Consider the following 26,028-nt stretch of genomic DNA (forward strand, 5'->3'; position numbering starts at 1 on the left):
AGCTAATGAAGCAAATCAGGACAAAAGCGCAGGATTTTTATAAATGTTGCTGGTATAATTAGGGGAAGCTATACTAATGGTTTACATGTTAATAACACAGCAAGATGAACTCACCGGTTGCAAACAATGATGATGACCACCACCGCAATGAGGAAGACCAGACCAGCAGCCGCCGAGCCAATGATGAGAGGCAGCTTCTCTTGAATGCTAGTGTTGTACTCCTCTGCAGGCACACACACACACACACACACACAATATCCAAAAGTTAGCACTTCCTGACAAACCCCAGCAGAGTGTCTCTATATCTGTTGTAGCCTGGAGCAAGTTCAGACTCCACTTAGACACAGGAATCCTGCAGTGAATGTCTTCACAGATGAGAGACCCTCACTTCCCCACTTTCACAGTGGGGAATCTGGGACAGGAAACCTTGTGTGAGATACCTTCAGGCAGATGGGGCCGTACACTTGGACTGCTTAGCTCCAGCAGCATATGGGCAGGCGGTGGAGGAAATGTGTTGGGTGGTGTGTACTGGTGGAAGACAGACGGATTGGGATGTTGGGAAGGCCTGGGGAACTTTCTTTTCCTTTCCTCTCCTGACTAGCTTTCTCATTCTCCTCTATTCGTGTATAATTACAGACTATCCGTTCACAATGCAGACAAACCCCTGTGCTCACTCTGCAACCCTAGAGGCTAAGTACATGCTAGCGTGCTACCAGATTTTACAATATTTAAACACTTGCTCCAAACTCCCAAAAGCTGAGGTAGTAAGTAAACAAAAACCTGAACTTCGTCGGGTGTCATGTGAATTCAACTGCACTGTAACTTCCTTTTTAATCGGTTTTAAACCTCTTGGTTTAAATCACTCAATGTGAGTGCAGCCTGCTGGCATGAGACATCCATGTTTGGATCACCTGGCTGAGTTGCTGTCTCTCATCATGCCAGCGGAGAGCTCAGGAGGATAGATCAGACTAATTCTGACTGCTCATAATAAGCGGCTTAGAGAGCGAGCAGGCATGAGTGAGGCAGCTGCCTCTGAATGAGGTGATCTGGGAAGGGCATAACGATGGGCAGCCATCCAATGACATGTTTCAGCTACCATTCTTTCTCTTTAGCATTTTGGAAATGGGACTGAATCAATAAATAAACAAATATATATATACACTCTACACTAAATATTTTGTAAATTATAACAATAATATTATATTATATATATATATATATATATATACTGTATATATATATATATTAGTGCTGTCAATCGATTAAAAAAAATTAACTAATTAATCGCACAATTTTTTTAAATTAATCGCGATTAATCGCGATTAATCGCAATTAACAGACTGAAACTTTTGGATATGTAAATGTAAAATGTAAATAATTAATGTAAAATCAAGACAAAGAAACTATTTAAATTCAAAATATGATTGTTTATTGGAATTTTTGTTTAACTTGTAACACAGATTTTCTCATGTACCTACAACATACCTGCAATAAACCATCAATATCCTCCAAATTAACTGTTGGCTTGAAAGCCATATTTATTAAAGAAATAAAAACACAGGCATGTAAGTATCATTTGAATTTCAAAACAATCAATGCCAATAAAAAACAAAAATGATTTCCATGTTGAATTCTAAGTGGACTGCAAAAAAATTCCAAAGTATAGTCATTGCCAGTGCTTTAAGTGGGCCAGTACGCACAGGTACTCAGTACCGCCACTTCCAAATATAGCTCTTGAGCGTACCGCCACCTCTCCGTGCGCCCAGAACGTGCTTGTAGCGTACCGGTACGCTCATTTGGACATCTGTTTTAATAGAGGTTTTAATCTTTTAACTGCACTGCCGATTTTCAGAGCGCCCTTCACAATGCAAGCTTCCTAATTCATCCCACCCAGAGCAGAAACTACATTACCCATTCACCCTTAAGTTATACAAGTGAATAGCGCATGTGTCGCTTTTCCCACTGTTAAGTGTCAACAACTCAACGTGGCCGGAGAAGGTGTGTGAAACTCGTTGTGAGTTATACTAAAGCAAAATCTTGAGTATTTATTGTCTGATAAACATTAAAAACTGTCTGCGGAGGTCGAGTCGTCCTGCAGCCCCCGCTGGCTGTTCATTGGCTGCAGCATCTTTTTTCTAAGTTCTAAAAAAATACCGTAGACGGAAAGGCACAAATTTAGATATTAATTTATCTAATTAATCTATAGCCTATGCACAAAGACAATATGTTCTTTTTGTCCCCTTTTTGTTTTAAAGCTTGATGAAGAGAGAGAGCGCAAGTTGCTGCAGCTGAGGAGGACAGTGATGCACGCGCACAGGAGTGATTGACAGTTCGCGGCACTGTGTACAAAAAAATACTCCGCTACACAATTATTTCGTTATTTTCGCTTAAGCTTATTAACGTTAGCGTTACAGAAAGGTCTGATTTACGCACTGTTACAGTCATTGTTTTTTTGTTTTTTTAAACAATGATATTTGAGTTCATGATTTTAATGTTGCTGTTTCTTGTGGCAGACTGAAGAGTAATCCGGCAGAGTTTTATACTGAAACTTTCCGTCTAAAAGTCCTTCCTTGGTCTTATCCATATTTCTTTGCACGTTGAACACACATAGGCCACAACTGGAAATAAAAAAACTGCAACCGCGTTAATTGCGTTATTTTTTTTTAACGCGTTAAATATTTCAAATTAATCGAATGCGTTAACGCGCTAATTTTGACAGCACTAATATATATATATATATATACTGTATATATATATATATATATATATATATATACTGTATATATATATATATATATATATATATATATATATACTGTATATATATATATATATATATATATATATATATATATATATATATACTGTATATATATATAATATAATATAATATTATTGTTATAATTTACAAAATATTTAGTGTAGAGCATCTTTAACAAGCCTTCATATAAATATGTTTATATTTTCGTTTTTGTACTGTGCTATTATTCATGAAAATGAAAGTGAAGAGACATTCAGCCAAGTATGGTGACCCATACTCAGAATTCGTGCTCTGCATTTAACCCATCCAAAGTGCACACACACACAGCAGTTAAAACCCACACTGTGAGCACACACCCGGAGCAGTGGGCAAACATTATATGTTTACTTTTTATCAGTTGATTGCACGCTTTCTGGATAAAAGTATTGACTGAAAAGTCAATTATACACAGGTTTGCTCTTATGATAAGATGTGGGAGATGTAAGAATGATTGGCAGAATCATATGCATGTCATTTCTTCTCAGAAAGACCAAATCTGAAGAGATGATGAAGATTTTTGGATAAAACAAACCATCATTTTGTCATTATTTTGATTAGATATTCACCCTCAGTCATGGTCTGGAAGTACATCTTGCCACTGTACCGTCCGAACCCTGCCACCGTACGCGCTCGGACCTGGAAGACATAGATGCCTCCGGGTTTGAGACCACGGATGACTGCGGTGTTGGTTTGACTCTTTATTATGGAAGAGTTATGCTCCGTCTGGTCCTGAAATAGAGAAATAACCAAAAAAAAAAGGGGGTAAATACATACATTTTACAAATCCAGTGGCGTTTTGGTCAGTTTTTCACATTGGAGGCTCACAAGAGACTCAGAGGTGTTCATATGGCTCTCTAACAGGGCTATCTATCTCATCAAACCTCATCAGTAGAGCTCGACTGTGGGTGCTGGGCAGACACTTTCAGGCCAGCCATGATTCATTAGTCTGGCCTGAAAGCTGTGGCCATTGTCACTTGTCGCTTGAGTGTCTGTTTGTGTAAGCGAAGAGAAAGAGTGATAGCGAAGGAGAAGCAGAGAATGTAGGACTCTGTGTGTGTGTGTGTATACATGTACTACTTGAGTGCTCCGCTTTTTTCCTGCCAGCTCTATTTCTGAGCTCTGTGATGTGAGTTTTGCTGCAGTCTGAGAAGAGTGTTTTGACAGGCAGTCCTTAGCACTGTCTGAGAAAGGAATTATACTGAGGAAAGAGTTAGAACAGGAGCAGAACCCTGGAGACCGTCAGCTTGTGTATGTGTATTACAAAGGAAGAAAGAAATGCGGGTTGTATTTAAGGGTGTGGCTGTCTTATGTGTGTCAACCAGCGGAAACAAAGTGAGTGAAATGGGAGACTGAAAGAATATCGACATACCATGTGGGCGTGAGTATTTCTCAAGTACAAGCTAGTGTGTGTGTTTTTTTTTGTGGCCCGTGCTGACTGAGAGGAATCTGTTAGGGAAATCTATATTTTTTTACTGCATTGAAATCTCAGTTATTTAAGCGACTGGTATTCGGTTCTAACCACAACAGTGTTTTGAGAGTAACTGCGTACAGTATGTAATAGTGCTATTCGCTTTTCACATCCAACAGCTACCAAAAGCCTCAATTAAACAGAAACTGTAAACGAACAATCATTTTCACTTCAAGGAACTTTAATACATCAACATTAATAAAGATAAAAGTAATAATACTACACACAATGGTTGTTTAATGTGTCAATGAATTTGCTGGAATGATACCAAACTGTGTCTGAGACTGTATCTCTGCAAAGCTTTAACAATTTGACACCAAACTTTGTTTGTGCCATTGTCACCTCACACTTTCCCCTCCACCTTGATTTGATAACAGCACTACCTATTGTTATAAGTGATATGCCATTAAATCATATTACTAGTGGAGGTATTTATGATTTTTTTAGCCATTCTGACAAAAATCTTTTTAAAATGGCTTCAATTACTCTATGCTACAGTTGGTCTTGCTGCCTTGCGTGCTTCTGTAGTGCTTGGCCCCTTAATTGCTGTTTGCAGCTATATTTATTATTATTATTATTATTATTATTACATTAATAAAAACAGCAATTAAATTTTAACTTATGCATTTATAAATCAATCTTACAACACTGACAATTTTTAATGCATGCTTATAATACTGTCAAATGCACTGTATGCATTCTGCATTAAAAATGTGTATCATGCATTATACATTAATCAAGTGTATTAATGTGATACCTTCTCATAATACTGCAGCTCGTAGTCGAGTATGACCCCATTGGGCTGGTCTGGCTGGGACCAGGAGAGAGTGATGCTGTCAATGGTGCGACTGACCTGATGCATGATAGACACTGTAGAAGGAGCTGGGAAAAAAAGAGGCATATTATATTCCGTATTTAAAGAGTAATGCAAATCACCCAGTGGATCAACTTACACATTAAATCTAGCAACAGTGATATTAAAGCACAGATCCTGGTGTGTGATTAAACAGATGTAAATTGCACTGTGCCGAATGACATAAACAAAGTGACTAATTTTGTGGTGTGCTGAAAACAAATAAAACCAGCTTTGATTTCTACTCGTGGAAACCACAATTATGGTGAACACAACTGGTGTTTTGTGTCTTTGAATTTGCGAATCGTAGAGTTTATTTTTCATCAGCATGCTTGGTAATTGCGGGGGAAAGAGTGTCAAACCTTATATTAGTGTCTCTTTGTGTTGGACTTGTCCAAACTAACTGCTGTAAAAGAAAAAAAAAGAAAGTTCCCCCTTGTTTATTACGGAAATAAACGTTCAGGGTGTTCCTTACAGCCATTAAGAATTAGAGCGTGGCATACCGGGTCAGAAAAACTCAATGGAGTTGCTCGAGAACGCAGTTGGAGCTGTATGGGGCTTGGAGAGGCCGGGATTTATGGACCATGCCTTCACCAAGGCTCAGGCACTTTAAGACATGGGCCTCTCCTCCGGCATGCACTTCTCTGTGAAAAAGCCACTCTGTGGGAAAGCCCGTGGCTGCTATCAGCTTGAGCTTACAGTCTCTGGGGTTGAAGGAGAGCTTAAGTGGCTTATTCATGTGCTTATTTCCTGCTCTCTAGATCACAGAATGACTTGTAAATCTTTCTCAAATGCACAGGTGATACAGGTGAGGAGGTCTGAAGAGCACTGTTCATTTTCAGCAGTTTTTCTGCCATAGGGGAATCAGCAATTTAATTAAATGTCATAAAATGAATTGTGTTTTATGATTTAATTGTCTGTTTAGTTCATGTTACTTACAGCATAGGCGTAATATACATACTCCTTAAGACTTAATGTTTAAAATTGTATGTGAAATAATAAATGTTAGCAAAAGTTACAAATAAAATAAAATAATAAAACATAATTAACGTGTCACTTTGTTTATTGCTAAAATAAAATACAATTAAATTAAATCTAAATTTGTCTAGGCTGACTTCTGAAAAAAAAAAACATCCCCCATTTATTAATAAATGCAAAATAAAACAATGGAAAATATTTCAATGTGACTAAATAAAATAATAATAATAATAATAATAACAATTTAATAAAATCCATTGTGTTCATCTTGACTTCAATACATGGAGAGTTATCCTGTTTATTACCAAAATAAAATAAAAATATATATAAGAAATGCCATTTCTGTTTCTGAATGTTTGCAATATGTGATTTTAATTTACAGTGCACAACAATCTCAAAAAATTACGATCAGACAATTACGTAATAATTGCTACAGGCCTAGTCTGCGGTGTGGCAGCAGGTGTTCTTTTATCCAAACATACTTATTGGAAAACATAGGACATAATGCTGAACAAGCTTTAGTCGTGTTGTCCCAGCCAATTAATAAATATATGCCAGAGGTTAATAAATGGCTTCCCAGGACTCTGAGCACTACAGGAGGGATTGTGAATCCTCTGTCAGTATGCATCGTCGTGCTCAGTCCAGCCCAGAGCTGCGCAATGAAAGACAAGCGACCTGCAGCATCTTGTCAACCTTAATGTTGGTATGCGGAGGATACCTCCAGCAAGCAGTCAGGCTTTATCAATGGGGAACCATACAGGCATCTTATTTAACATTAATATTTAAATTAAAGGGGACATCAGATTAATTTTTTTAAGCTTTTTTTTGCATATAGTCAGGTTTCTAGCATATGTGCTAGAATAGAAAAGCTGAAAAGAAAACACACAGTCAGTTTGTAATGAGCTGTTTAAGACTATGTCATCCAGCGAGCTGTTTCAGTTTACAGCTGCTTTCTATGTAGATAGCTAGATATTTGAATAAGACTCTGTCTCTGGTAATCCAATCTGGGCTAATGCAAACAAAGTCAGAACATGTACAACAGCTCATTAGGGGTGAACATATGCTGATTTGAGAGAGCTGAGAGGCAGACTGTTAAGGTTTTCCGGTTACTGGGGGATGTTTTCCTCATTGCGGAATGACAGCCATCCATCACTGAAAGTTCCAGGGAATCACAGTTGACATGGAAGGAAAACAGTAGAATCATGGGTAAGAAAGTGACAACTTAAAAAACCTCTTAGCTAAGAAAGTGCACTCACAGTCATGATTATCACAGCTAGTAAAATGTCCATTCTACTTTTGCTAAATTCCAGTGTTTACACACAATTGCTCTCTGTGGTACAGTTGATGAGGACTATTTATCTGCAAGCCTAGATGCTTAACGTTTTCCTGGCAGGTGGAGTGTTCAGACACATTGGAACGATCACAGTATGCGCTGCACGTGGTCTCTGAGCGTGAGGTGCAGAAAACATCAGCATGAGGAATAGATAACTGTTGCATATGGGTGCTGAGATGAGGAGGAACAGTCATGTTTAAAAGTTGGATGGAATAATAATGAGTTCGTGTTCCTGTAGCTCAACTGGTAGAGCACTGCTGTAGCAAGCAAGCAAGCGCAAGGTAGGGGGTTCGATTCCCCGGGAACACATGATATGTAAAAATTGATAGCCTGAATGCACTGTAAGTCGCTTTGGATAAAAGCGTCTGCTAAATGCATACATTTAATTTAAATTTTTAATTTTATAGATACATACATATCCAAATAGTTCAGTGGTTATTTAATCATCACGGTGCTGGGCATCAAAATTTATAAGAGCTATTCTACTGAATCTAATATGATAGACACTAGGGTTTTTGCACCCTTTATGACAATTATGCAATAGTTTCTGAAGCCCAATTCCTGCCTTTTTGCCAGTATATCTTTACTTCAATGTCTACAAGATCTATTATAAATAATATATTGGGTTTACCAAGTTAATTCCACTCATATAAGTTTACTGGTCTATAATGGGGCATGGTCTTGCATGTAAAAAAAAAGAAAAAAGATTGAGCTCTGCTCCAATTGAAGCTGGTAAATAAGTGCCTCTTAGCCATTATAACTACAGCCAGCCACGTCATGCTGGATTCTATCTCAGAATCTTAAAAAAATACTATCCACAAAATTCCAAACAATAAAATGCATAAATGTGAAAAATGTTTTAACGTTAATTAAAGGGGACAGTAAAGACTTTTAGATTGTTCAAACAAAATCTTTTTCAAATAAATTTGGTTCTTTTGAACTTTCCATTGATCTAATAATCTTGAAAAAAAAAAAAAACTCTTTGTTTCAAAAAAGTTCACAAAGTTGTGTTATAGTCAGTGATGCTCTCTATACTGCACATTGAATATCTTATTTACATCATCCTAACCAATCAAAAGCTGTATATATTTAGATGTATGCAGATATTTTTCACTTGCTGTAAGTGTTTTTTGAGTAATAAATGGAAAGCAAATTATTCTTGTATTGCTTTATTCTATTTACTCAAAGGATCTCCAATTTGATCAATCTCCCTTTTCATAATTCATTAAGTATCAACGGCTGAAAAGTAACTATTACTCTGAGTAGATTTTGTTTATGCTTAGTCTCATGTTAATCTTGAGTACCTATGGAGTAGTACTGCATTCTTCATATCTCTAAGTGTCTTAAGTTTTATCTGATTTATTAAAGACAGATACAGGTGCACTGCTTCTCTCCGGAAACAGTCGAGCTCCTGGAAGTGTGCTGTGGGCCACGAACATGCAAAGATTTGCATAGCGACTGACTGTGACATCGACATAAATAAACAGGAACAAAAACGTTATTGACTTAAATTAACTATGGCTAAAAAGTTCCAGCAACAAACATTCGATCCAGAATCGGATCCCGACATATTCCAAAACCTTAATGAAGCACCGGTGGGCGTGCTCTTGCTCTTGCTGATTGTGTGGGCACAATTCTTTCTGGAGAAATGCACATTCAAGGAAACCCGCCTTTTATGAATTCATACAGGGCCATACTCGAAAAAAAAAAGAAACTTTCCAAGCCTTATACAAAACCTGCAGGAGTGTCTTTGGCACAGAAATACTTTGTCATACTCCCAACTCGTTTTTTGAGAATTTAGTCATGTTTAGTATGAGAATCCAACTCCTACAGTGTATACTGAGTGCATGAAATTATCCCCTTTAAGTACTTTTTAACATCTGTACTTTCACTTGTAATTGAGTATTATTTCATTAATGTAAATACATTTTCAGTACTCCACCACTGACAGTGAGTGAGCAAAGAATGTGTACCCAAAAGTTTGGATTAATCATCATATAAAAGTCTCTGACTGATGTGGAATGTTCTCTCAGTCCCATTGGCTCTTCATTATGAGTCTGTATAATAGGTTTGGGAGGCATGTGGATCTCATTTGGAGCCGAGTTGTGGTGTGGAAGAGAGACATAGTGATTTGGTAATGTTGGTAGAAGTAGCCCTTGCAGGTCAGTGCTTATAAATTTCGTCCACCCCATTGACTCCCCTAGGCCCCTTAATGGCAAAACTTCCCCAAAGTGCAAGTTTTTCCCAGAACAATCTGACAGCAGCTGCTGTTCTTCTCCTGCGCGGGAACGTACACTGTGAGTATCCCCTATTTATGAGACTCATGTCAAAAGAGAGCCAGAAAGGAGGGGAAGAACCCACTACATTTGCATGTAACTTTTAGACCCCCCCCCCCACCTCAAAAAAAATAAAAAATAAAAATAAAAAAGAGGTAGAAAGAAACAGTGCGTCTGGCAGGCGTCCCTATTTCCCATCTGTATTGGATTGCGGGGTTTATGTCTCCACAGAGTACAGAATTTCCAGTGCCGTAAAGCAGCGCACCCCTCTTTCAGTGCTTCAAGCTTTAAACCACCTGCACTGGGAAAGATTGAAACATTAATTTACTCATATACACACCATAAGCTGATTCAAAAATAGGCACTTCAGCGTCTTAAGAAGTTTGCAGACACTTACAGAGAGTTTGAGTCTAATCTGAAGCCCTCTGTACAGTTTCAATGCTCTAAGAACTCTGGTGTTTAGAGAACACCTGGGTAAGACTGCAAATGGCAGCTGTCCAATGACGTGCATTAGAATTCATTATTTTATGCATATATGCATATGATGTATATCGACTGCCATCTGACAGATCTCACGATCTTCTCAGACAACCAGAGGTCTGTTGGCACGTCATATCTAAACAGAGGAACCTGTTCAACTCGTGGTCTTTCTGTTTGCAGAGATAAGGACAAATTATATTGACTCCCTCGATTTTGTGATCCTGCCATGACTTATTTGGGTCAAGGCGTCATATTTAAAACGGTTAATCTCAACTTGAATTTATGAATTTAATTGCATGCCATCTCTGAGCCTCATTAAACATCTGTAAATAGAACTAGAAGCACTTTTGTGTACAACTGAATTTTGTTAATACTGATTTCATTTGATTGATAACTTATTCTTCTGATTCTACTTGTTTTTATTCTATTGCTTTAATGATAATAATAATAATAAAAACTTATAAAGTATTTTTTTTTTTCAATTTGACATAAAAACATACTTTTAATAAAGTTGCATTTGTTGCAAAATGGCATTACAAAGGTAAAAAAACACACATTATTCCCCAGTAGGTCTTTTTAAGGAGTCAAATATAACCTCTTCATGAGAAGGCTAATTTTTTATTAATCAGAAAGAGTGCTGTACTCCTAAAAAGAGAAGTAACCGTAGATCCCCGAAAGGTTGTTTATTGTATATTTTAAAGCCTCTGTGATTTTCAGGGTCATATCAAACAGGGGTTTTACACAAATTACACTAGATATTTGTTTATTCTTATCTGCCTTTTTAAACATTTCAGAACATCATGAATAAATACTCCACTTCCAGCAATAAATCAGTATGTTTAATTAAGCTTTGCACCTGTCACTGCGGTACTTTGCTAATCCAGAATGATTACAGCAAAATACACTGTTCGTTGTAAACATTATTGGCCGTGATTAAATGAAAGTGATTTAAGCACAGAATCCATGTTATTTTTTATTTTGATGCATACTCAAAATGTTTTTAAGCATCAAAGCATTAAGCAATTTCCAAGCTTTCAAATTTACAACATTGCACTTATATTATCGTTTTTCCGGTACACATGCATAATGAAATGGATATTTTATGCACTGGTCACTGCATAGTCAAAAGCTCCAGCAGCCTGCCCTGCATACTTAAGAAGGCCTTTTCCCCTGGCTAATGCAAATGACACAGCCCTTGCTTTCCACCACTGACACCTGATGTGATTAGTATGCAACAGCATGTGACGGGACGGGAGCTGTGAATTTGGACTTTGCCAGTGCTCCAGGTGTCTGGTGTAGTCTCTTGACCGGCTGCCCCCTGACCCCACCTGGCACCTTCCATATGTGCCCTCTCTGCCACCTTCTGTCACAGTGCTCCCACATCGGCCACCCGCTTTATATTTATGATGCATGGCATGAAAAGGGGAGCCTTCTCGGGGAAAGATCAATGTCCGAGGTGAAAAAAAACAGCACAGGCTATTTCTTCAGCATTACAGGTGGCAATCTACATCCATCTGAATGCCTTACCAAAGTACTCACAAACTGAATATCGAAATAGACGTCAATCTCGGCATTAAGTTCAAGAAAGTAAAGTACAAGAGTGCACTTCTCAATTACATGGCAATACAATCATCTAGCTCACTATTGCCACTTTCTCCGGAGGCTGCCGGTGGCATCATTGTCTCTGGTGGCCCGACGGGACTTCGCTAAAGCAATTCTGCAGATAATTAAGTCATAAATCTTCCACCAGCACCCGACAGCGCCCGAGCCAGATTACCAGACCCATCTCTTCATAATGTAATTCAGTCATACAATGATTCCCCCATCTGATAAGGAACCAATTCATTTTCTCAGGTATTAAGCAAAGGCTGACACATGTGGTACTCCTCACCTTTGGCTAATGAAATGGATAAACAAACTGTATCTGGGGTGTATAATGCTGAATTATGCAATAGAGTAACGGAGTGAGCTGGCAGACGGAAATGGCATATGGGTCGGTCGTTTATCTTGGTGTGCCAGACTCTGACGCAGAAAGCTACTGACTGGGAGCTAAAGTTGCCAGGAGTTTGCCGTGATAGGCAACAACTGTTACACACAACATACGCGATCGGCAATCGGCCGGTTTTTGGTCTTTTTCCGGCCGATTTTTCCGGAAGTGTGCTCGCTTGCACAGAGACACAAACTACATTATAATCGTTTGCTATGTCATTTGTGTGGAAGTATTTCAAAATCTGCGCGAGGGACACAGGCAGCCGATCAGTACTGGAAGTGCAGAGCTTTATGTCTGAGGCACAGATAGCAGGAAGTGATCAGCCGTTGGTGTAGTACAAATAAGAGTCTTTCCTGCGCACTGAAGCTGCGCGAGGATATCTGTACCGGTCCGCGCCCTGAACACGCGTGGACTGTGAAGAGAAGTTCAGCTCAACTTCTCACGTGTTGGATGAGAAACGAAACGGACTAAACTGTGACAAAACTGAAATGTTTTTATTATTATTATTATTATTATTATTAGAACTTGCATACACGTTTGAAAAGCCAGAAATAAACGTCAGTTCTGCATTAGGATGATTATTTTTATTTTACTTAAAATTACATTATTTATTTGTTTATATATTTGATTGAAAAATCACCTGCTGTAGCACACTCAAAAAAAGTGTTCATTCATCCAATTAAAATATTTTAGGGTAATGATTCACATCTATATTTTTTTACTTGAGACAATAAGTTATTTATTTTTCATTGGCTCAAGTAAAAAAATATAGTGAATCTTTACCCTATTTTTTTTTTTTTAATTGATGAATGAAACTTTGTATCTTTGTTTTATTCGCACAAACATTATTTGATTTTAACATTTTGGAAAATGTATTTATATAGCATACTTTTATTTAGTCTCACTGGTAAAGACCTTTTTTTTTTTTAACCATATTTAAAACCTAAAATACTGAATGCTGATTAGGAAACATCTCATTGAATGTGTGTTGATTGTGTTGGTTGGATTGTAGAACTATGCAGTTGTTGTCTTTAATTTCACATGGTTAGAGTTAATCTTTTAATTTAAGGCCAGTTCTATGTAGTTTCAACCCAATTCAAAAACCAAAGCTAAATGCTGATGTCTGTACCATCTATGTTTGTATTGAATGTAGGCTACTTATTGTGCAGTTACTGCTGTTAATTTCAGATGGTTTCAGATGGAATCGGCCATGAAAAATAATGATCGGTGCATCCCTAGTATAAAGTGAAACTGACTGAGCCATGTGGCTCTTTGAATGACCCCTTGAGTGGCACTTCCTAAGTACTTTCCGACTGCAGGCAAATCACAAATCGCAGGTGATCTGTCACACACTGCTCGGATAAAACTTTCAGAAGAAAGTGACACCTGGGCGGATGTTTTCTATCCTTGCCCTGATAAATGCCAGTCTCAAATGCATGTGTGGAGTCAGTTTGTGTTTACTTGATGACTGATCAACCTTACATGCCCTGTTGATGCAGAACTGCAAGGGACAAGGGAGGAAAGCCAAGTAGAAGGGAAAGATAGAAACTATCTTTGTGTCTCCAGCTGCCTGACACAGACGTGCACTATTACTATAGCTGCCCAGAGCTCAAGGCCTTCATTCCAGTTTGCCTCTGTAAAATTGGCTCAATAAAACATTGTGCCTTTCTTCAATACGGCTTTGTTAAGCTTTCTGGTGAAAAATAACTAAACCAATAAAGGCAAAGCATGCAGTTTTTGTTTAGATCTCTAAGGGACACTGATCCAGATTGCCTTTGCTGTTGATTATCATCACACTATTATGTTCAAGGACACTTAAGCCACTTAATGTATGCACATCACTGTATTACAACAAATTATAAAACCAAGTGATTCAAAACCCTTAAAATTAGAGGTTGGCAGATATAAAAAAAAAAATTCCTCTGCAGGGAAAAATGGCAGAAGGAAGTGAACCAAACAGTTTTTGCAGCTTTGCTCACTACTACATTCTGGGTCAATGCACAGAACAACACCAACCTGATACTTAGTGGGCAGTCCAGTCATAACTTATCAAGATCTGGAAAAGAACTCTCCAAGGCCGAGATCATAACACTCACTCCATAATAGCAGTGTTTACGGATTGTTCATCCCTTAATAAGTGTGCACGAGGACAGTTTAAGCCCATGATGTATCACACATAAATATAACTCGCGACCATACAGCCTACAAACATTCTGAGTTTTGCTCCCTTTGTCTGCTGTGCTTTTGGCCATTTGAGATGAGCTTCAACTGTATTGTGTGTGAGATCGTGATGGACAGTGTGAAAAGGCCTTCCTGAACTTGTTGAAAACAATGCCTGAGAACAGAGAGAGAATACTGAGAGAACCGAAAATAGGAATTTCAATTCATCTGTCTACTGCAAATCCCATCTCAGATCTAAAAGGGGGCCACTCGCATAAGAAAACAAATATTTTAACGACAATCAATTATTTTCTTCTTTGTTTGCTGCTCTTGCAGAACATACCTCTCCTGTTCAGCAGACAGGCTTCAAAACTTGCTTAATTGATGCTTGCAAATGGAGACGGACAAAAATGCGCACACAAACTACTGCGTGTACAAAATGAGAAGGGGGAAGCTCTAAGCCACCTTTGCTAATGAGGGGTGACAAGATGTTTATGTAACCCCAAAGCCCTCCAATCCAGATGAAATTAAAGGCCCGGACAGCCTGACCCAGGCGCCTCAGTCCTAGTGCCCTGTCCCAGCGAGCTGGAGTGAGTACTTTCACAGCTCCCCCTGATGGAGGTCCTGGGCTGCTAATCCAATGTGACAGGTGGAGCGGGGGAAGAACGTCCCAACAGCAGGGAGGGACCCCAGAACGAAGAAAAGCATGGGTTAGAGCAGGGCACTGTCAAATGAAAACATATGGAAAACAATCTTTCTATAAAAATTATAGAAAAGCAATAGTAATTCATTATGTAAAAGGTATTAAAGGAGCCATATCGTGGAAAATTGGATATTCCTTGCTCTTTTGAAATAAAATTAAGTATTCTAAGAAGACCAAGCCTAAAATTCAGTCCATTCACTGAAACATTATCACAGCTTAACTATTTAACATTATTTTTTATTAATTCTGGATATTTACAAACAATTTAATTAACTTACAGCTAAAATTTAAAAAGCACATTATTGCATGAAAGTCCACATTTACATATAAACCCATACATTCAACAACATGGCCCACCTTGATGTACCACTTAGGTTAGCAAACGACATCAACAATAGTCATGATCATCATCACAATCATTTAAAAATTGAATCTTAAACCTATCTTTCTGCACACTGTATAAAATATTTTACTTGTTCCTTTAACTTTATATGTTGAAATTTTCTATTGATTCTTACATATACTTCTGTCTATAGCTGTGATTTCAGTTTACATTACAGTTTCATAAAGAAGATCAATAACTAACTATGATATCCTCACTTAGACTATCAAAATCTGCATGTTTAATTCTAAGATCAAAGAGAAGGGGGAGAATTAACATGCTAACCAGATGTTTTTAATGAAAAAAAATAAATAAAAATTGGCTAAAAAAGGTGAAAATATGGCCCCAAAATGGTTATTTAATAAGAAATCACATTTATCTTCTGTGATTAAATTGCCAGATGTTCTATGAAAATATATTGTAATTTTCACAACTAAAAACGTACTCTTCAGTAAAACCCAATATTTACCATATTGACAACACAATGCTAAAATCACATAACATAACCACCTATATTTAAACATTAATGACTAATAAAAGATCAGAAATCTAGTCAGCCCAGAATGTAAGCACCAAAGTACACCACCCAGGGCTGGTATTCATTTTGCAACCAATGAGAGAGAAAAAAAGAATTATGTGTACTTAACATCGTGTGTTTAATTTTTTGGAATTTATACACAAAAATGACTGAAATTACCCCTTTTAAAAAATAATGGGGTTGAATAAAATGAAAAATTTAAATACAAATACTGAAATATTTAACAAAGACTTTTAACTTTTAATTGTAGTCCCAGTGTGCTTTTATGGGCAGTAATGTAACATAAATGTAAGGTTTGGGGAAAATGGCACAAATTCTAGGCGCTACTCCAAGAAGAATATGTGGACACATAAAGCTTGGGGGGAAAAAAGTTGGCTTTCGTTTCAAAGATGCCATTCAGTTGACTCAGTTGAAGCAAACCTAACCTAACAATCCTTCTGTTTTCAGCCAATCAGTCGTTTCTTGTTCAAAGAAACATTGAAAGCCTCATCATTCAGCTCTCATGGCAGTTTCACATACGTTCACAAGTCCCCTAAATGTCTCAAGTGCACTCACTGTAACTGTTGAGAGACTTAATGTAAAAAGTTGAAGTCTTAACAGGATCCCCCTGTCAGTTTATGAGAGTGAGTCTGAATCCGCCCTTCATGTCTGAGACCTGCTGCGCAGAGAACACAACATATGTACATCTACTAAATCCTCATGCTTACTCATGCTTCGGGTCAAGAGTCTCGTCAGTTGTAAACACATCTCTTCCAGCATGCTTTCTGCACAACAGATTGTTTAAAGCCTCCCCTGAGCGATGCAAATGTTGGAAAATTGCTGAATTTTGAAGTTAGCGATGTGTCACAACCAATTAAAATCCTGTCAAATGCTTGAAAAAAGAGCTTTACTAGGCTAAAGCATGGATGGGTTTGATCTGTCTGTAGCCAGCAGGGGTGAGGAACATAAAATATTAGCTGTCTCTGTTCGAGCCCATAAGAGCTCCCAGTTCTGATCTGGCACGATCAACCGCACATTTCATAGAGACACTTAAAGTACAAATCAATGATGCAGCCCCTCTGAAATAATTGGAACACAGTAATCTAAACCACAATGGCATGAGTGGAAAAAAAAGCAGATTTCTGTTGCCTTTGCAATGGCAGTGTCTGATTGTACGATGACTCCCAGCCATGGCTGCTGATTCAGGAGGGAGAAAAAATGTTTTAATCAGTAGCAAGAAGCTGTTTTTCATTAGAAGTCACCATTGGCTGGAGAGATTTTAGGTTCCGGATAATCTGTCCCACAATGGTTTGGGTTTGATTCAAAGTGCATCACGTAGAGTTTTTGGAAATTATGTCTAATCTCATGGTGACGTGGTGGTATGCGATCCAAAGAGTATAATCAGGATGTAGAATAAATAAAAAACTGATGGTGTGGACTTACCAGCTTGGTTAGTAGTGATGTTGACTGATGCATATTGGGGTGAATAAGGGCTCTGGTCCGATACTCCATTGACAGCCTGGACTTCAAAGGTGTACTGGGTGTGGGCCAGCAGGTCACTTATGAAGACCCGGGTCTCGGTGAGTCCCAGCTGCCGTGGAACAAACTGCACGTTGTCCCCACATCGCGTGCAGCCCCCTCTGCCACCTCCGCAGCTCTTGCAGATGATGTTGTAGACCACGTCATGACGACCGCCAGTCTCCCGCGGAGGATTCCACTCCAGCATTAGTGACGTCTCGTTCACACTGGAGATGACGTTTTGAGGAGCCGACGGCACAGCTAGAGAAACACACAAGATGTACAAATTAATAATCTTTATAATATATATATATATATATATATATATATATATATATATATATATATATATATATATATATATATATATGTTTATATATATATATATATGTTATATGTTTTAGTTTTTTTTTTTACTTGTTTTTTTACTTAAAACTAAGAAAAAGTTAATCTGAAAGAAAAAAATTATTTCCATCGGTAAATGATTCAAAGATTTTACATCTATATTAATGTTTAAAAGGGGGAAAATATTATAAAAATATGCTATACATTTATTAATATTTTTAAATTATCTATATTATTATAATAATAATATTAATTGTGTTTTTTGTTTAATATATATATATATATATATATATATATATATATATATATATATATATATATATATATATGTTTTTTATTATTGTATTTATTTGTTTTTTTATAATTATTTTGATTTTTTTTCTTAGTTTTTTTTCTTCTGTATTTTTTGTCATTCAAATGAAAAATTATTTCAGACTTGAGATACTGCTTTTCAAAATAAATACATATAAAATCAAACCTTTATTAAAGGGAAATTATAGTGATATATAAATGAAGGCAAGAAAATTATTAGGAAATATCAGTTAGATTTGAACCCCCAACACAACCCAAACCCAACGTTTGCTAACCACTAAGCCATGGCTCTGTCGACTTTGGTTTTCATCTTTGGAACTGATGGAACTTTGGAACTGAGGGACTGAATAATACAATGAAAAATGTTTATGCATTTCAATGTGCATTTTCTCATGCATTGCCGTCAGACTAATTGAAATTACGGTAACAATGCACAAATCATAGGCTTATTTGGGTCTAGTCAAATTGTTCCTGCTCTGTTCCTGTGTTTGTAAACATCATTTGTGTTCGCTCATGCACACGCACAGTATGTTGGAAAGAGAGTAAGAACATCCCAAACAAATGCACCTCCAAGATCTCCTTCTGACTGACAGCCCAACTAAAACTAACAATACCCCGTGTTTATCTTCAGCCGGCATGGGCTTCCAATTACTCTGGGTGTTCCTCTCGGAGCATGTGAGGTAATCAAGAAACAACCCACTGCCTTTTGCCCTTTTAAAAAAGCTACCCCAAGATAGAAGGCCCCAATTGATTACTTTTTTTTGGGGGCCATTAGGAGGCATCTCTGTCTTAAAACTACAGCTTTGTCGCACGCACAACCGTTTCTAAACATCCCATTCCCAGGTTGGTGGGCGGTAAAGGCTGCCGTTTCCTCTCTTTAATCAAACCAAGGCCCACTGAGCTTCAGCTCTGCGACACGATGCTGATCTCTTATTCACAACAGCTGCTCTCCTCCCAGGGCCAAGCTTTTGCAAATGGCTTTTGTAAAGAAGCGGTCTCGTTCTTCCCTTTCTTTCTCCTTCTTCTCTGCCCCCACCTTGCCTCTTTCAGGGAGAGACAAAAACATGCCACTCACAACAGCATAAGGGAGCTGTCTGCCACTCTCTCTTCATCTTCATGGTCTCATCTGTTTCAGTAATAAGGCCACAGGTCTGTTTTTTCTCTGCCTGATCTTAAATCAGTCAGAATAAACAGAAAAGGCTGCTGTTTACATGTGGTGGAAAAAGAGGTGTGTTGTTGGCTATGCTGTTAGGATAATGACAATGAAAGTGAGCCAGAGGGGTTAGGCAGTAATCAAACTTTCCAAACTTTGTCTCATATGTAGCATATGTATGTATTGCCCAGTTTTGGGAATCCGTTCATATGGATTTTTCAGTGCAATCATGTGCATTTATAAAATATATTAAAAAAATATTTAGTTAAATGCTGCAGTCCATCAACATTATTTTTTTCTATTTAGTGTCAATTTATTTAGAATTTAATCTAATTAATCTATTTGGGATTAATAAAGAATAATGTTGTGCAAGATATATACTCAAAGATTAAAAATACTTTTTATATTTTATTTGGAAATATTTTTTCCATTTCATTTTCATACCAATCCAATTATTATACTATTTCTATTATACTGATTACAAGTACTGATTAAATTACAGGTATGAGTCACATTGAGAGTTTGGAAAATATGGTTCAAAGGTATGTTTTACATATAGATTGAGACAAAGCAGAGAAGACGCACTTGTGCAGGGCATCTCTAAGGGGTCCGAGTCTGTGCGGTAATATCCATTTCTGCAGACGCAGTTGGTGGCTCCGTTGTTGGTTGTGCGGCTGTTGATTGGACACTGCAGGCATTTCTCGTCACCCTGTGCTGTCTTGAAGAAACCTGAAGGGCATGCTGAAACAAAGATAGCAAAAGTGATGAGAAAAGATGAAGTGAAGAGAAGATGAAGAAAAGATAAAGAACTTTTCAATATTACATGATGGCAAGGGCCAGAGAACAACTAGGAAGTCATGGGCCACTGCAGTCAAGTTGAAACACACTTAAAAGCATTTCACACATATAAAAAGAAGCACTATAGTCAGTTAAACATAGCATGTTCGGTATATAGAGCTGAATTATTTAAACCCTGAGCTCTTGCATGACATGCTAAGAGCATTCCACTTGTCATCTGCTCATTGATGTCCTGGCTTTTATAATTAATAGGAATATTATACAGAAAGCAAGAGGTGGTAAAAAAGGAGAATAAATGGAGAAAAGGCCAGAAACATTCTACACAAGTACAAATACTCTGATGAGTGTATGTTTCATGTCTTAATGACTGTAACTCATCCTTTCTTCTTACTTTTTGCAGAATCTTGTAATTTTCACCTGTGACACCTTACATTTTGGTTGGTTCTGGAATCCCTCCCAGAATTCAATGCACATGTAGAGTGTCAAGCACTGTTTTTAATCTGTTCTGGCTGGAACAGATGTGTAAAAGAGTTCCCTCCAGGTAACACACACAATGTCTTACTATTTTCCCAGAACCCGCATCTAACTGTTAAGCAAGTCTTATAATCAAAATGAAATGGCATTTACAACCATAGATTTTGAGTGAAAGCGCAGGACTTGATTTCATCCATAGGGAATTGACTGAATTGTGAAAAGTAGCCTCCAAAGCCAAAATGAAGCTAGAACTGATTGCAAGTTTGAGGTGGAATGCACACACTTTGGGCTGTGGAGGTCATGTTCACCCTTGAGAGCATCTCAACATAATGGTAATGCTTCTTTTCAAATTAACCATTATTTTCTGCTAATGCTGCTTTTGACCTCTATTATGTTAACTAGGCATTAAAGAAGTCACTTTGTCCTTGTATTGAATTCACCCATGTTGATTTTCACTAAATTATGTGTTTTATGTTCAGCTGAAGAGAGTTTGGAATGCCAAGGCAGCAGAGTTTTAATTTTCTGGTGAACTATCCCTTTAAGACCAGGATTGTGCATTAAGAAGATCATTTTTAATTTCATGTCGACTATTTTTATGTTTGCTGTTTTAATTGCAGTTGGTTTACCAGAGAGCAGTGGTGTATTTTCATGTGCACATGCCAGAATTCCCTGGAGGCCTTTCAGACCAGGAGAGTTTTCATATCCGTACCAAACAAATAAAACACTTCCCAATGAGAGGAACAAGCACTTGACCAGGATGATCAGTACATTGCCATGGAATACGTCCCTCGACACTAACCCAACCCTGAGCAGAAGAGAAACCAGAGCCAGCAACGTAACACATCAACACACTTCTGGAAGGGAAGGCCGTCTAGGTTTGCCAAGTTTGAAAAACCCTGTCACCCCGTACATAATGGGCGACCTTGCTTCCACGGCAAATGATTTCAACACACCTTCAATATCTGAACCGTTTTAGGGGCGCTAAAAAAACAATAAAGTGCATACGCTCGGCCTCCATAGTTTAAGCTGGCAATCATAGCAAGGATTTGCGCAGCGGGCCGGCCAAGGAAAATGTCTGTCGACTGGTTTATTTGGAGAAATCAACTCCAGTCAGGGTTCAGCTGTGCTCTTAAACACGCAAAAATAAGCCGGACTGTACATCCGTTGAGGCGGTGAGATCACATTCTTGCAGCTCAATTATAGGGACCAGAGGTTAACTGGTGCACAGTGGTCATTAAAGGGTGTCTGTTATTTCAGTGAAATGTTTCAGACAGAAAGGGCGCTATTCCCCATTTCCCCTCACCTGCTCACCCCAGACCGTCTTTCTTGATCCCATTTCAACACCCTGGCAAACCATAGGACCGGCTCAGCATCCAGGAACACTTTAGATTTCCATACATGGACACAGGAATACATGTTTTTACATTCCCTCTTTGCACTCAACACATCCACACTCTTTTTCTTATTCCAAAACACCCACACGCTTTCTCCCTCTTAAGAGTTTAAGCAAACTTAGTCTTTCCCACATCCAGCTGTCAGGTCTCTATAAGCCTCCATCAGAAAAACAAGAGCCCAGTTTCCCAGCACACACACACACACACACACAAAATGCAAAATCATGGTTAAATATCCAAGAATCCCAAGTGAAAAAGAATATAATAAACATTTAGAAATGGACTGGTGGAAAAAATGCTCAATGTGAAAGCGATAGAGCACCTCAGTTTAATATTAGATTTGGCATGTTTTTCTTTTCAAATGATTTATGGCAAAACTAGCCATGTGTAAAGTGAAATATGAGGCTTGTGTGTTCAGAGAACGTGTCATTGGAGTCACAGAGACAAGCACAACTGCAAAGCTTCACGATTTAGGATGAAACTTGGATAGAAAGGTAATAAAAAACTGCAATGGGAAAGAGACTGGACCCAAATAGACTGAGACAGAGACAAAGACAGGAAGATAGGGGAAAACTGCAGCAAAGTGCTTAAAATAAATCAGCCTTTGTCCTATTAATTTATTCAAAATACAATAAAAATTCAATTAATACATAACAATGACTTAAATATACAAATTCATTTTATTATATTTCTGGTGGGCATAAGGTAAAAAATGTCAGGGTGGCACTGCCTTGATATAAAAAATATACTTTATGAAAATAAAACTTATCTATCTATCTATCTATCTATCTATCTATCTATCTATCTATCTATCTATGTATGTATATATATATAAAACTTCTGTTAACAAAAAACAAAAACAAAAAAGTCATGTGGTGCAACCAACTTGCAGAAAAAAGCAAAATGTAGAATATCATAAAGAGGACCCCTGCAGACCCTAATACTGTATGTGCAAAGGTCAATACATGTCACAAACTGTCAGATAATATGACCTTTTATGAGATGGTTAATTCAGGTTGCACGATATCATCTGGTGTGACACATTTTGTTTTTTTTGTTTTGTTTTTCGTCATTGACCTATCAGCAGTTGTCTTAACACCTAATACTGTAGGTTGACATACTCTAACTAATGCTGAAAGGAAAATTGCACACCTTCCCAAAAAAAATAAAAAAATAAAAAAACTGAGATGGGTCCGAGCCTCCCTCTACAAACTCTGCCAGCATCCTAGAGAGAGCTAGCTTATGCCACGCTGACGAAGGAATTGAGAATCTGTGCCTGACTCCACCACTTGCTGTCTGGGCATGACCTTGCATGTCTCTATACTTGCTTCCAGATGGTTCCATCCAACCAATGGTTATAATCAGCTGTGCTGAAATCATGGGGACTGTGCTGAATAGGGCTGTTGAAGCATACAGCTTAGCTTGCAGACCTACCCTGTATGGAGGAATGCAATTTGAGGATGAAGAGAAAAAGTGTCTGTAGCCCCAGGGATGATAGAACGCCTGATTAAAGAGCACATCAGTACTTTGATACAGCTCACATCCAGATTAGAAAATATCATGTTGTTTGATCACAATGTTTCTCTTCCAAGCTTGGCATGGAAAAAAAAAAAAAAAAAAAAAAAAAAAATATATATATATATATATATATATATATATATATATATATATATATATATATTTGATGGAAGTGATGAAGTTATTTCAAAATACTTATCTTGCTTAAAAAATATGCTTATTTCCAGCATTGATTTACAACAGCCGGTCCAAGCTGACCAGCATGTTCTTTAAGCTGAAGTTGCAGATTAATAGTTACAAATGTGTAAAATTACATTCACATAAACGAATGGTTAAAAATGTATACAATATATTTACTTTATATACATATACAACTGCCTTAATTCCTCGTGGCATATATTCTAAGGGGCCCAAAGTGTGCCAAGAAAATATCTTTGAGACAAGACAAGATGGATCCATGCTTTCAAATTCTGACCCTACCATCTGAATGTCGCAGCAGAAAATGAGACTAAACGTTTTTCCAATCTTCTGTTGTCCAATTTTGATGAGCCTGTGTGAATTGTAGCCTCTATTTCCTGTTCTTAGCTGACAGGAGCGGCATCTGGTGTGGTCTTCTGCTGCTGTATCACATCTGCTGCAGGGCTCGACATGTTGTGTGTTCAGAGATGGTATTCTGCATACCTTAGCTGTAATGAGTAGTTACTTGAGTTACTTTGGCCTTTCTATCATCTCTAACCAGTCTGCATATTATCCTCTGACATCAACCAGGCATTTTCATCCACACAACTGCCACTAACTGGATATTTTCTCTTTTTTGGACCATTCTCTGTAAACCCTCGAGATGGTTGTGCATGAAAATCCCAGTAGATCAGCAGTTTTTGGACAACGATTCCATGTTCAAAATCACTTAAATCCCCTTTCTTCCCTATTCTGATGCTCGGTTTGAACTTCAATAAGTCGTCATCACCACATCTAGATGCCAAAATGAACTGAGTTGATGCCATGTGATTGGCTGATTAGCAATTTGTGTTACCAAGCAATTGAACAGGTGTAACTAATAAAGTGGCTTGTACATACACATATTTATGGGCTTTTCATGCCTTAACTGTGAGAGGACAGTTGACAGGAAAGTGTTGAATGGAGAGAGGAGAGCAGAATAGATGAATGACCACCAGGAAGAAATCAATGAAACAAAATGGGCTGATGGCACAATACAGCTGTGTGCATTGTCATATCTGCCAAGTTCAAGAGTCTATAAAAAAAGACTAGTAATGTAAAAAAAAGAAAAAAAGTATTTAAAATGTCCCTTAGGTCTGCTCTAACATGTACTCTATATGGCAGTCAAGAAACCACACTGCAAAATGGGTTGATGGTGCAATAGATGGCACACTGTGCATTGTCCTATATCCTAAATTTAAAGGTTTCTTGTATCCACACAAACGTTTATTTATTTTTTGCAAGGGTCAAAGGAAGTTATTTAATACGGTGCTAAGAATATTGTGTGAAGAAACCCAACATTCTTATAAAATGCATTTTTGTATAATGAAAAAGTGTCATGTTTGACAATCATTGAAAAATCACCAAACATCCGCCATGAAAACACACTTCTTATATAATAAATGTATCTTCACTAAATTCTTAATTTTCTATTAGGGAAAACTAAATAGAGGCAGAAGTCTGGAAATGCAATTATTTCCTCTAACTTTTTTGCCCTATAGATTTCCAGACCTCAAAATTACACAAATCTAATTCCATACCTTTCAAAATTGCATAGATATCCTTTATAAAAGTCCATAAGGCTCAAAAGTGCGCAGAGTTAAATAAACCCCCATAAACTGTCAATCTAGTCCAGATCACATCAAAGAGGTTCAAGACCTGCCGTCGAGAACTTAGTTGCTGAATTTCAGTGACTGTTGAGAAGCAGAGAACACAAACTGCCTTGTGCTCTTTCAAACTTTGCCGTACTTGTGTTTATTGCCTCTAATAACATGTGCAGACCAAGGAAAAGGTAGCAGTGGCATAATGTCAGGCTTAGTGGGCTGTGCGAGTAAAATCCCATTGTGAATGTATGCTCGGCTGCCAGAACGCTAGTCATGTTTTATTACAGGTAATTCGCTGGTGATTTCAAAGATTGCCAGAGCGTTTTCATCCCAGCCTGATTTACGTAGGTGCTAAAGTTGGCTGCATGTGTGCTGGGGCTGGTTGATAGCAGGGCAGGAATGTGTGTGTTCATGTATCGGCGTATATGGCTCTTCCAGCTGCGTACACTTCAGGAGCCAGCAGTGCACACAATGGCGAAGCATCTCAGGCTAACATTTCCATCATCGCTAACTGGGCGTTATGCGGGATTTTCTACAGCCACTGCTGGGTGTACACACTGTCTAATACAGCTAAAGTCACAGTTGTTTAGAAAAAACACATAACCTGATCACTTGTGTATATGCAATGAACATTTGTGTACCCCAACCCATACACAGGGTTAGATATCCTTTCTTTTCCCAACAGAACAAAATGTATCTTCTTTGTCTGGGGTGACTGTAGAAGAGAAAAACTGCCCTCCCTTTTTTATGCTGCCT

General features: G+C 37.8%; 1 protein-coding gene across 2 annotated transcripts in view; it reads right to left on the reverse strand.

Annotated features, from left to right (window-relative positions):
- LOC128022247 (ephrin type-B receptor 2) overlaps positions 1–26,028 on the reverse strand; it is a 146,727-nt gene that overhangs the window by 17,842 nt on the left and 102,857 nt on the right. For both annotated transcript variants that reach the window (XM_052609598.1, XM_052609599.1), the window contains exons 4-8: positions 19,854–20,009; positions 17,384–17,719; positions 5,026–5,150; positions 3,367–3,529; positions 115–223 (exon numbers count right to left, since the gene is read on the reverse strand). In XM_052609598.1, coding sequence (XP_052465558.1) covers positions 115–223; positions 3,367–3,529; positions 5,026–5,150; positions 17,384–17,719; positions 19,854–20,009 — 889 coding nt within the window. The remainder of the gene's footprint in view (positions 1–114; positions 224–3,366; positions 3,530–5,025; positions 5,151–17,383; positions 17,720–19,853; positions 20,010–26,028) is intronic.

The sequence above is a fragment of the Carassius gibelio genome, chromosome A11 (assembly GCF_023724105.1).
Source record: "Carassius gibelio isolate Cgi1373 ecotype wild population from Czech Republic chromosome A11, carGib1.2-hapl.c, whole genome shotgun sequence".
NCBI classification, from domain to species: domain Eukaryota; kingdom Metazoa; phylum Chordata; class Actinopteri; order Cypriniformes; family Cyprinidae; genus Carassius; species Carassius gibelio.